This window comes from Sus scrofa, chromosome 9 (assembly GCF_000003025.6).
Source record: "Sus scrofa isolate TJ Tabasco breed Duroc chromosome 9, Sscrofa11.1, whole genome shotgun sequence".
NCBI lineage: Eukaryota > Metazoa > Chordata > Mammalia > Artiodactyla > Suidae > Sus > Sus scrofa.
In genome coordinates this window covers 48,573,714-48,587,158 of record NC_010451.4, presented here as the reverse complement: position 1 = coordinate 48,587,158, position 13,445 = coordinate 48,573,714, and the positions used below count along the sequence as shown (strand labels likewise).

The window sequence follows — 13,445 nt, the reverse complement described above, 5'->3', positions numbered from 1 at the left end:
TCTAGTTGGGTTTGTTACCGCTGAGCCATGACAGAACTCCCCAAAAGCCTATTGTTATATTAGAACATACACTGGAGTAAGGACAGAACAAAAATCCAGGCCTGCCCTTCCCAGTTCCTTTGCACCAGAGCACAGCTGCTGAGCTCAATTCGGAACCAAGCAGAGCACCCGTTAGGCAACAAATCCATGTGTCGTGAATCCACATAAGAATTCACTGGTTAATGCTGACCGAATCCACTATTTGCAGTCTTTTCTCTGGTTCAGCTTTCCAAAGAGCGTGCCAGCTAGTCCATAAAATCCCTCTCTGCACTGTCAAGAGAGAAGCTTTGTGGATGATCAGCGAGGGAAATGGTGTTTTCTATCCCCCTCGTCCTTCTGGGAAGGAGAGAGAGGACGCATAAATGATTTTACAGCAACTGAAAACATGGTACAACCACCAAGCAACACAAAAGCCATAAATTAAGAAATGGATGCTTTTCCTTTGGCCTGTGACTTCTCTTCTTCAAAACTGAGAAGATACATAAATGCTTTGATAAAAAAACCAACTGATAAAGATTCTTCAATTGTGCCATCTCATGGCCAGAGAACCCCACAAGAACCATATCCATATCGTCTGTTTCCATCCAGCCAAGGTTTGAGCTATGCCCCACCTATCCTGGCCTGCAGGATGTGAAACAGGGTTCATGAATGACGATCTTACTGAGATGGGTGATGACACACTCAGAAGTCTTGGCTGTGCTGGCACCTCACTGGTGTTTCAACAGCATCACATGTCAAAATAAAAATCCTGATGGTATAGCAACAGTGTTGTTTTGATGCTAAGGATCCAAGAGTACACGGCATTACCAAGCAGACAAAATACAGCCACAGAAGGAGATCCATTTGATGAAACATGCAAAAGCGTTCTGCGGAATTCCCATTGTGGCGGCAATGGAAATGAATCTGACTAGGAACTATGAGGTTGCGGGTTCATCCTGGCCTCGCTCAGTGGGTTAGTGATCTGGTGTTGCTGTGAGCTGTGGTGTAGGTCGCAGACGCGGCTCAGATCTGATGTTGCTGTGGCTATGATGTAGGGCGGCCACTGTAGTTCTGATTAGACCCCTAGCCTGGGAACCTCCATATGCCGCCGGGTGCAACCCTAAAAAAGCAAAAAAAAAAAGGCAAAAGAAAAAAAAAAAAAAAACATTCTGCAAATGACTCCACCAAACCTACAGGCTGAATTACCAGAGGAGAATCACCTGCTGATGGGAGCAGAAATGCCAGGAGTCAGTTCCCTGGATCTATTCTGTGGACAGAGAGAGACTGTCCCTTTATCTCAAATATACCTGCCCACAGCCACAGCAGGAAATGCTGACCTGCCACTCACAAGAACCACCCAGACAGGTCTGGAATATGTTCTTTGCATTTAAAGGATACTGTATTGTTGGATATTCCAAGAAACTGGACAATAATATTTGAAAAATACTCAACGACAGGAGCATTTTCACCCAGGCTGTGTCTGTAAAATAATGTGACGTTTTCACCTGCGGGCCAGATGTTCCCACTCAAAGAAGAGCCACGGAGCCCCAGATGAGATGCGGTATTTCGGGAGACTGGTCTCGACAAACACGAATGGAACTGCCGTCCAAGAGGCAGGATCAGGGACTAACCCAGACACAGCCAACCAAGTCACTGACCCCAAGAGGTAGGAAGGGCAGGCCCCTGTGGGCTGGTCCAAAGCCAAGGTACAGAAAACAGGAGCACCAGTCACAGAGAAGGTGAGGGAGCAGAAGGAGAATCCAGCAGGGTTTCCACCCACACGAGACCGAGAACCCCCCACAGGATGTCAGGATGTCACAGTCCTGTGTGGGTGAGGTGAGCATTGTGGAAAAAATGGACAACTGACAGCCTTCATCCCCCCAAATTTCCCTTTCCAAGACTAAACCCTTAGCTCCCTGATGATACTCAGAACATTTTCAAATTTCCTCTTTGGCAAAATTCCTCCGGAATCAGTATGGGAACCAAAACTGCCATTAAGCTGCTTAACTATCTACACACTCAACAACGATCAAAATCAAATCCAGCCCACATAATAAATATTTGCCCTCATTACAGACCTTTTTAAATCTATTCTATGTCTTTCTTTTCAAAAGAAAATATAATACTTGAAATAACCCTTCACAATAATACATGAAAAGGCACTACTTCAACGTGTACTCACCCACACCTAACTAGCTTCTGTAATGACCCTAGTCCTTGAATCAGCTACTTTTGAAACAATGTTGCTATGTCACTGCAGATATTTTAAAGCAGGGGCAGTACAGGCTTATTACTACAGGCTCTGAAGAACTCTAAGAGCTCCAAAATATTTTAACCCATTGCAGCACCACCTGAATACAGTAACAGCCTTGCAAAGTAAGCTGTTTAAAGACAAAACACTCTTTATGAAGAGTAAATTCCAGGAAGAGTATGTAAAACACGGCCAGGTATGAAGACAAACCACGCATCTGTGCATAACCAAATACTCCAAACTGACAAACGATCCAAATGTACAAAACCTTTATCTTAAACAAATATCTACCAAAATCTAGTCCTTCTAAATCACTGCCGCATACCAGGGCACTGCTAATCCAGCAACAGATGAAAGGGGAGCAGAGCCTGAGGGTCCAATTGAAGTTCAAGCTTTGAAGTTAACTAGGGTTCAAGTGCTCACTACTTACTAAGTGTGTGATGGAGAAAAAGTCACTGAAACTGACTTTGATGTTCTCATCTATAAAATGGGAAAGCTGGAGTTCCCTTGTGGGTGCCACTGCTGTGGCTTGGGTCACTGCAGCGGCAGGGGTTTGATCCCTGGCCCAGGAACTTCCATATGCCATGGGCATGGCCAAAAGTTTTTTAAAAGATTAACAGTATACATGGACTTGAAGAAGATGAACTGAGGTTATTTACACAAGCCCACTAAGCAAATCAGTGTGGTACTTAGGACACAGTAAAACCCCTTAATAAATGTAGTTATCATTGTTATCATATTACCATCTTACATGTGGCTGGTACAAGTCCTGTTTGTGTTAGGAGCAGACAACAAAGTCGTGACTGGCACTGGGGATTGCCAATAGCCATCACAGATTTGCAACACTCTCTCAGTGTCCGACAAAGCAGGACAGAGCAAACAAGGCCAAGGTCAAGAGGCGTCCACTGCATCCAGGCAGTGCTAGCAGCCAGATACCATTGCAGATGCTTTGACTGAACCCAACCAGCCCAAGAGAGGAGAAACTTGCTTCTCTGGTCCTGCGTCTGTGGGCAGGAGGGCCCCTTTCCAGGTCGTGACTCCTCTTCATTTAGACTGAATAACTCCCAGATCACTGGTGTGACCGCACAGTGGCTGGGATGAAGCGACCAGCTAAGACTGGAGGTGGGAAAGCCGGGGTTCACCCGTTCATCTGAACACGGCGTTGCAGGAGCTGGGGCTGTGTGCTCATCCAACACGGGCTTACAAGCACCTATCAAGACAAAAACCTGCCCTTCTGGACTGGGTAGTAACTTAAAGAAATGCTGACAATTCACTTGGCTGGCTGGCGGGCAGATCCAGAGGGGTGGGTGTCCTTGTCAAAGGCCCTGAGATCTCAGGCAGGAGAGCTGGGAGCACGCTTGCTTTCCCTCACCCGATTTCAAAACAGACACCTCCTCTCAGAAAGAATGTGACTCCTTCATTTAGTGGCAGAACTGGAACAAGAGCCCAGCTCCTACACAACTGAGGGGCCTCTGGGAAAGCTAATTCATACCCGAGCGTTCATTCCCTAATGGAGAAATCAGGGATCATAACTCCAGCCCTGCCTGCCTCACAGGTCAGCTACAAAGACAACAATACAACGGGCTTACATTTCTCAGCTACTTTAGTTTTCTAAGGGTTTTCTCATGCATGCTCTCTTCATTAATCCCCAAAGGACAACAATGTTATCTACAACCGTATTATTTCCCTTTGTCAATTTTCTCTCAGCGCAGGGCCAACCAAAAACCCCAAGACAATATCAACATTTCAGTTCAAAACAGGAAACCTAGCAGTTTGTCAATAAAGGAGAGTCAGCAGACGCAGGATGCTATTTAATCCTGCTGAGATAAAGACGGCTCTTCTTAAAGGGACTATTCTTTCTCTGAGGACCCTGACCTCTCTTCTCTAGAATCAATAGTATAGTAGGGAAATAAAGAAAAGGGGAAAGGAAGTAGGTTTCTATCAGATATCTCAGATTGCAGGACCAGCAGCCCAAAGACTTACAGCAGTTCTTGAAGCCTCAGCCCACAATCTTTCCCTTTTTTCAGTTGTGCCCATAGCACCTGGAAGTTCCTGGAGCAGGGATCAAACCTGCTTGACAGCAGCGACAAGTAGTAATCCTTAACCCCCTGAGCCACCAGGGAACTCCCCACAATCTTTCAGATACTCATCTCTACACCTACCGGCAACTCTTCCCTCCCCACCCTTCTTCTTTCAACAAGGAGGAATCAAGCACCTACTGAGCTGCTGAGTGCTAAATGTTGGAAAGATTACGAAGCAAAAACCAAGACAGAATCTCCGTCTTCATGGGGTTTCATGGTGGGGACAAAGTAATTAAGTCATCTCACAACTACACCCTGCACTGCAAGGGAAACAGGGCGCAAGAAGCAATGGGCCATCTGAACACCACAGAAGACAGGACTCCTGTTGAAAAGCAGCCCCTGGCCGTGCACCCAGCCCAGCAGTGCTCCTCATCGGGGCGCCAAACAGGGGTCACACACACGCTGGGGATCTCCAGCTGCAACAGAAGCCACACCAGCCATCAGTCAGGGGCCAAAGGCAGGGGGTGGGTGTAATTACCCACCCAGCGCCAGCATTTGAGGCAGGCAAAAACATGCTGTCTTCCAGCTGTTTGTGTATCATTAGAAAAGAAATTAAGATGTCATTAGGAAGAAATTAAATAATGCGCATGTTGTCGTGACAACAAAGATGCAGCCTGCCAGATCCTGCAAGAACAGAGACTGCCCACACCCAGCCCCTTTCTAAAGATCAGCTGGAGAGAGAGGAGGAGCTGCCTTACCCGTCGTCTTCCCCCGGTAGAAAATCTTCAGGTCCATGGGCCCCGTGAGCTGGCTCGCCAGAATCGCCATGTCGGACTTGCTGTGTTTGGAAGCTCGGAATATGCTGAGCTCTGACCAGTCATCCCAGTAGATCTCATTCTAAAAAGAGAACCTTTGCTCGTTAGCTCTTTAGTCTTTTGTTCTGGATCCTCCTTAAGAACAAGCGCCCCATGGTGCAGTGGACACCCAGCATTCACTGACCAGCCAGATCCAGATTCCACTTAAATCTAAGCCTGTGATTTTATCCAACCCTCACCCAGTATCCACACAGAAGGAACGGCCCCAAAGCAACTATAGGAGAAGCATTCAAGTTCAACCACAAGCTCAGTCCTTCAGTTCCAAATCTTCCCAATGCTGGGAAGAACCATTTTGCTCTCTAGAGTCGGAGCCTAAGTGACAGGCACCCAGGACGCATGGGTAGAGCAGAACGTCAGGGAATGAAGTGAGGAAAGCTCGCAAGAGACCAAAGTGCAGAACCAAAATGAGGCTACGGACCCCAAAAGGCAAGCTGGGAATTTTCACGGGATGCAACCTTGACCTCTAACCTTTTGCACATGAAGAGGGCCCCCTGGAAACTGTCTGACATCCCTCCTTAGGGGCTGAGAGAAACTGCCTCTAAGTCAGAAAGGAGCTAATTTTCTAAAAGTTAGGTGACCATCTCTACAAAAACCCGGAGGTGAGGCACTCGTCACCTCCATCTGCTCCTCGCCCACACTAACAGGTGACATAATCCTGGGAACACGAAGGTCCCACCTTAAAGACGGCAATGGCATAGGGGTGCGGGAGGTTGTCCAGGATGATGGAGCGCTGCTGGCCGCTGAAAGTGACCCGCTCGATACAGTCTAGGTAGGCGTCCGTCCAGTAGACCCACTGAGCGTCCACAGCGATGCCGTTGGGCCACTTGACATCTTCCGACACGAGCCGATAGGCAGCCGAACCATCCATGTTGCTCCGGTAAATGCCAGGCCTCAGGTCACCCCAGTCAGTCCAGAACATCACCCTGGTCGAAACCAGGGAAGAAGAACATACATCCCATCAGAAGTCAGGGCCTGGGAGCTCAAAACTCCTCCAAAGAGGAAAGAAGCCCCTCTACAACAATCCAGCCAACAATGCAGCACAGTTACTACAATTTGTAGCCGTAATCCTTAAAGCCACTTCATTACTTGACCCAGAAATAATTTTACTGAGATTCATCTATGGATATAGTCAAATTATGCAAAGATAATGGACAAAGCTGTTCATCACAGCAGTGTTCACACTAGCAAAACACATACATGTATTTAGAGGTGCGTGTTTGTGTGTGTGTGTGTGTGTGTGTGTATTCAAAGACCAAAATGTTAATCTATAAAATGATACATTATAGTACATACAAAAGAATATTATGACGCCTCAAAAGAATATTATGAAGCCTAAAGATCCACATGTACTCACATAAAACTATCTTCAAGCCACATTAAATGTTTTTAAAACATGCAGAAGGAGTTTCCATTGTGGCTCAGTGGAAACAAACCTAACTAGCATCCATGAAGATGCAGGTTTAATCCCTGGCCTTGCTCAGTGGGTTAAGGATCCAGCGTTGCCATGAGCTATGGTGCAGATCACAGATGTGGCTCAGATCTGGCATTGCTGCGGCTGTGTAGACCAGCAACTGCAGCTCCAATTCGACCCCTAGCTTAGGAACTTCCATATGCCACAGGTATGGCCTTAAAAAGAAAAAAAAAAGGGAAAAAAAAAAAAAAAACATGCAGAATAGTAAATATACGATTCTATTTGATGAATAGGCAGGTAGGTGCATGTGTTTAAAGGGAGAACACCTGTACATAGGTAAAAATAACTTTGGGATGATACACAAGAAACTATTAACCATGATCACCCCTAGAAGTGTGAGAGTGAAGAGTTAAGAAAAAAGAAAAAGCAGGTATTTTTCATTTCATCAACTTCTGCTCTCTTTTCATATTTTTAATCAAGTACATACGCTACTTTCAGAATTTTCTTTTACTAGATTTAATTTTCAATCATAAATGCTAGAAAGCCTAATTCAGAACTTTCTTATGTTTAAGTTAATAATAAACTAATAAAAAGCATACAAATTTTGCATACAAATTGCTAGTGAGAAAACACAAGCTGGGCGAGGGGGTGGCAGGGAAAAGATAGAATATGTGTTAAATGTTTGTATCATCCACGAAACTCAAGATAAAGATTCCTTACAGTACCCAACCAGTCCTGGCTATGTCCACAGAGAGACTTTTAAATCCACCTGGGTTAGAGAAACACCCCACAGCTCTGAGGCATCCTGGTGCCTAAAGAGCGTCTGATGCTAAGGCAAGTGGATGGAGCGAGCTGACCAAGGTTCCAAGACACAGTTTATAGATTATTTCAACCACAATCATCAGAAACAAGTTTCTGTCCAGCAAGAAATCTGTCTGTTGCAGCAACAGACACACACGGATTTCCTCTGGGGCCACACTTACCCGTCTTGGGGCACGAGAACCAGAGCCCTGGGCCGATCAAGCACAGAGGAATTGACGATCGTGAGTCGGAAGTCGCCGTCTGGATTGCCCACCTGACAAGCAAAGGGGTGGAAAGGCCAAGGTGGAGCTGAGCTCCTTAAAAGACCCCACTGTGAAGTCTCCACTTGGCTCCTGCTTTATAGACGCATCCCTCTACGGCTGCCTGATTCTCCAGGAGCAGGATCTGGGAAACCTGCTCTGGCCTCCAGCCGTGAGCAGCTCCCTCCTCTCACTCAGGTGACACGTCTCCTGTGAAAGAAGAGCCAGCATCTCCTGTGCCCCCCTGTGTTCTGGGGGCTTGATGATCTGCAGAAGCTAAGCACTGACTGTGTTTATTTGCTCCTCCCGCCTATGTATCCACACTCCAAGGCCACCAATGGCTCTGCTCTGTCCCCGAATTCTCAATGTCACAGCGCCTACACCTTCCAGGAGGCTGGTCTTGCCATGCTCTCCAAGCCTGACACAGCCACTCCTGTCCATCCTCGCCAAGGCTCCTCGCAGGCCTGTCCTCGGCTCAAATCCTATCCTTCCTTCGAAACGCCCTGCCAGGTCCACCTCCTCTGCTAGCCCTCCCGACCCACCTCCACTAGGGTCTGGCACAGCTCTCATCACGGATTCTTCTTACACCATTTTCACGCACTGTGTTTGAGTTGTTTGCCACGAGCAGGAAGACACTTGAACTTTACCTGCATTCTTCTAGTAAAGCGCTGACCACACCCAATTAAAAAAAGGAGAGGTGGAGTAATAACAGGACCGACACGCTGCTCAGTACCTGCCCGGTGCAGTGCCGCTCTCCATTCCCTTCTCTCAGCCGCCCTGTGAGGGGAACCATCCCCTTCTTTTGGTTAGAGCTCAGCTCAGATGCCACTGCCAAGAACCTCCTCACGCCAGTCACATGGCTGCACTGCCCCATTTGATGTTCTGTGCAGTACTTGGCACCCATAGGACAGACATAATCATGTCTTCATCATTTGCTTCCTCCACTAAAACCTAATCTCTCTCAGCACAGGGACCTATGTGTCCTGCCTCCTGCTGTACCATCACGACCTGAAACCAGACCTGGCACATAAACACTTGTTAAATGACTGAGTGGATAAAGGAATCTCCCTCTCTCTCTCTCTTTTTAAAGCTGCACCTCTAGCACATGGAAGTTCCCAGGCTAGGGGTCAAATCGGAGCTGCAGCTGCCAGCCTACACCCGAGCCACGAGGGATCTGAGTTGCATCTCTGACCTGTACCACAGCTCACAGCAACACCAGATCCTTAACCCACTGAGCAAAGCCAGGGATCAAACCCGCATATCCTCATGGATACGAGTCAGGTTCTTAACTTGCTGAGCCGCAATGGGAACTCCAGGAATCTGCATCTTAGAGATGAAGAAACTGACGCTTAGAGAGGTTAGCTACCCAGAATCAACACTGAACCCAGGTCTGCCTCTCCCATTTGTGGCTTGTGTCCTGCAACTTCTCCTGGCTGAGTCTCTGGACTTCTACTGTGCCTTCCAGGAACCCACGAGTCATGCCTCCCTGTGGAATCAGTCTAAAGGGGTGCCGAGCCAGGGCCCCAGGGCCTCAGAGATATGTGTAGGAGTTGAGTGCACCGAGGAGACCACGATTTCTCACCCTCTTGTTGCCCTGGGAAGCTGAGCTGCAGACGTGGGAGGTGAGGATACCAAGAGCACTCCCCTCACAGGGGGGTGGTGGAAAGTGGATCAAATAATTCATGCAAAGTGGTTCCAACAGGGCTTCTCCTCCTCATTAATTAACAATGTGCGTCGCGATCATGGTATTATCTTTATTAAGCTAATTGAAGGCAATAATACCCGAGTCTTGATGTGACGGCATTATAATAATGCTATGGTATCATCATCATTACTGTTACTGCTCTATGCTTCCGCCAGCCAAAATATGAGCATTCAGGTGTCTTAATGAAATCTTCCATTTGACAGATTCAGGCATTCTGTTCGCACATGGGACCGCCATTTTCCGGAATTCTCAAAGAATTTCCAGAGAACCGTGACACACTGGCTCCCACCTGTGTGTCAAATCTGGCTCACAGCCCGGGTGCTCCCTGCTTGCTTAATAAAGGACCGCATGGAAGACACATACCTCAATCTTTTTGAAGCCAGAATCCACCCAGTAAAGTAACTGGCTGAGGGGTTCAAAAGCCAAGGCTTCTACTGTCTCCAGGCCAGAATTGATGATCACCTCTTGGCCCGTATTCCCATTCAAACAGAGGCGCTGAAGGGAGAAAAAGAAGAAGAAACGCTGTGAAAGGCTCCAGTGACCTCCGGCCAAATCAGTGCCATCAGTGGTACTCTTCACTCAGCTGAGTCCACTGGCGTGGGAGGAGATGTTTTCTATTAGCAAGTGTTCCAGATGAACGAAGGCGGTTTTTAAGAAAAGCGCTTCTAAAATGGACTGTGGCTTCCTGTGTGAAGCAGAGTAACTAAGCAGCACGGAATCATTTATATGACCGTGCATTATCATCATGAAGGCTGGTCTCTGAGCTGTGCTCTATCACAACAACGAGGTAGAGATCGTGGAAATGCATGCGTCTGTTTGCTTTTAAAATAAATGAAACCAGACTGCTGTTATTTTTAAGACCCTGTGTCTGCTTTTACACTCCTTCCTCCCTCGCGAGGCTCTTAGCCGTCAGGCGCTATGGCTGCAACAGCTACGGGCAGCAATCACGGCCCCCTCCCCCGGCCCCTGGAATACCCTGTAAAACTCCTGTAGGGTTGGAAGTCTGGATGAAACCTGTTGGAATTGCTTTTCTAAAAGGATTTAACAGGCAATGAATAAAGATCACATAGCCCTCCTTTGAAAGGCAAGGGTCTGAGAGCTCAGCTGGCTATCTGCCTGTGCAGTGATCTCGACAGCCTACTTCCGGTTCCTGACTGTACTCAGAAGAGCTGGAGTGGATCATTATGTCAACTAAGGACAGGTCAAGTGCTACCATATTGTGACTTGGAAAGAAGGATGCTAATGAGGCAGTGGGTACAATAAGGAGGGCCTAATGACCCTAGGTACCGAGTCCTAAAACCTTCCCAGAGGGAAAAGCAGGACCTCACTTACAATCGAGGCTGAAGATGTGGGGTCCCTCTGCCCTTCCTCCAAGGCCATAGGAAGGCAGGGAAAAAAAAAACACTAAAACCAAAAACTAAGACTTTTTATCCACTGGACCTGAGATGAGTTACAACTTATAACCTCAAGAGCCCACCTCCTTCGGCCACCCTCAAAAGACGCTGACCAGGACCGTGCACGGTCACAAGGCTTAGCCCCCACAACCAGACCTGGAGGGGACGCACCTGGATGATGTCCAAGGCCAGGTCGGACCAGTACAAGCAGTTGTGCTCATAGTCAAAGTCCAAGGCCACTGCTGCCCGCAACCCGGTGAGAGGCAACTGCTCCGTGGTTCCAGAGGCCAGGTCGTAGCGGTGGATGGACTTGCGCATGGCGTACAGGATGAACTCGTTCTCCTCTGCAGACACACAAGGCAACAGGGAGGGTGGGCCCGGGGACACTGAAGGGGTCTGCACACATCTGACCAATGACTGGCTCACCCACACACCCCAGAGCCACTGCACACGGTGTGGATCAAGTGAGGACCTAAGATTCAAGACTTAGAAGGCGGGTAAAGGAATCATCTTTCTGCCTTGAGCAATTCCTGTGACTCTGTTTCCTTTGCAAAGTGTGTACTTGTTACATGTTCTTTAAAATATAGATTCCCCCCCCCCCGGCATGCACCCCTATCTTCTCTTCCGGAGAAGGGCCTAAAAGATTCCATCCCACTTAACAAAATAATTATACCCATCAGCACATTCCTCCTTGTCATAGGTCTGGGCACCGTCATTGACCAGAGACTTCTGCTCACTGAATTGTAGCTAAATTTTCTAATCTAGTGGCTCACGCATTCAATATTGTTCACAATGGCATAGAGCAATTATATCGACTTACTCTATTTTCACAACAATAACGTTTTTCCTTGACCATTTACAAAATGTTGTACAACACAAGCATCACAAAGACTCTATTTCCACTTAACAAATACTTACACAAGTAAGTACTTGTGTACTGGTACTCTGTACCAGACACTGTTTGAGCTGCATAACAACTACATAATGAAGAACGAGTAACTCAATTTTACAAATGGCAAAATGGAAAGCAGAGAGAAACCCACTCAAGGTCACACAACTAGTAAGTGGCAGAACCAAGACTTGAACTCAGGTGGTCTGGATCCAGGGTCTATTTTTAACCAACAATGCTACCTCTTGTGACTCAGACACTGAATGTGTCATTTTTCAAGACAAAGATCTAGAAACCCAGAGTGCTTAAGTGCATGAGACTGACTTAAAGTCAGACAACTAGTAACTCACCACTCAGGAAACAGCCTGGAAAATACCCAGATTCTTCCAAAGGAACAGAGCAGAGCAACACACCTGCATCCGCATCTGAAGGTCCATTGTAACAATACTCCCTCTCCTCTCTATCTCCCCTCTCCCTCCCTCTCCTCCCCCCATTGATTCAATAAGTTATCATGTATGAGCCACCTCTGCTTTATAAAGGCTTCAATATAGACAACGCACCAAACAAAAGAAATCTATCTGTAATTCTTACCAAAGGTACATTTGCCTTCTTTTCCTTTGGTCTCATTTCATCTCAGAAGTATCTAAGCTACCGCCAAGTGATAACTAACCCCCACCCCCCTTTGCACTGTAATCCCCAGGGAATGGGGCAGTGACGAAGCAATGTGCCGAGCTTGTCAATGACGTTGGAATCAAGGATTCGCCACAGCTGCCACAAGGAGTCATGGAGACACATGGACGGCAATGTTAGCCCTTTACCCCACATTTCTCTACTCTCTAAAAACCTCATTCTGTTGCTTTTGGGGTTTTTCCTTCTAACCAACTACAACTAAGGCCTTTTGAGCAGAGCTTGGGTGCAGAAACATTTGCCTTAGGATTAGGTGTAAAGGAACAGGCAGCATTTCAAACGCAATACTCAAAAATGCAACAGAATTCTTGGCCAATCCCAGCCACATATAAGCCCAGCCTAGAAATGTGTGCTATTATTACCCTCATCTCAAAAGAAGAAAAACTGCTTCATTCTTAAAAATCTTTCCAGATGACCCGATTACCTCATCTTTGCAAACATATTATGGTTCCACATTAGTCCTATGAAACTTTCTTAGTACATTCTTGTCTTCTGTTTCATGTTTAAAAAAAAAAAAAAATTAGGTGGTGGACTACACTACAAATGAGATTTTTCCATTTCATTCCCTGTTCTATCTTCTCCTCTCAGAAGAGAAAATAGCTTTCCTACCAGTTTAGACAGTTTTAAACAAATTGTCGTGTCCTTGGCTGAATTATCCTCAGAAATATTTATTACCAAAGGACACACTCCAGCCCCTTAAGAGCAATCACTCAAACCCTCCTCACCCAAGCCCTCATCAATAACAGCTCTAGTGAGGGGACTCTTTGAATATTATCTGCTCATTTGTGGGAATCTGCTGAAGCCATGTTCTTTTTAAGTCTCCACCGTGAGGGATGTTAATTACTCTGGTAATGATAGAAGATTAAATTAAGGGACTAATGAGCTTAGCATGAAAAACACCAGGGCGAGCTGGCAAGCAGCAAGCCAAGGAGAGGGCTGCTCTTTCCTGCCTGCAGTGGAAGACGTGCATCTCTCATGATTCGTTTGGTGCCAATGGCTATTCCATCAGACGCTACCCCACCCATGGCATCGGCTCTGATCCTGCACCTTCCCTGAGAGGCCTGAGCAAGAGGGAGAGGGCTCAGGGGGACTAGAAGCCCTCCGTGAAAAAGACTAGAAACAGAGTGAAGAAA

At 46.9% G+C, this 13,445-nt stretch overlaps 1 protein-coding gene across 8 annotated transcripts in view; it reads right to left on the bottom strand.

Moving 5' to 3' along the window:
- Positions 1-13,445, bottom strand: part of SORL1 (sortilin related receptor 1) — a 218,321-nt gene that overhangs the window by 66,512 nt on the left and 138,364 nt on the right. For all 8 annotated transcript variants that reach the window (XR_002335694.1, XM_021063014.1, XM_021063011.1 and 5 more), the window contains 5 exons: positions 10,908-11,080; positions 9,706-9,837; positions 7,560-7,651; positions 5,842-6,088; positions 5,049-5,187 (listed from right to left, as the gene is read on the bottom strand). Coding sequence is in view for 7 of the 8 variants with exons in the window: in XM_021063014.1 (XP_020918673.1) it covers positions 5,049-5,187; positions 5,842-6,088; positions 7,560-7,651; positions 9,706-9,837; positions 10,908-11,080 (783 nt within the window). In the remaining variant the exon portion in view is untranslated. The remainder of the gene's footprint in view (positions 1-5,048; positions 5,188-5,841; positions 6,089-7,559; positions 7,652-9,705; positions 9,838-10,907; positions 11,081-13,445) is intronic.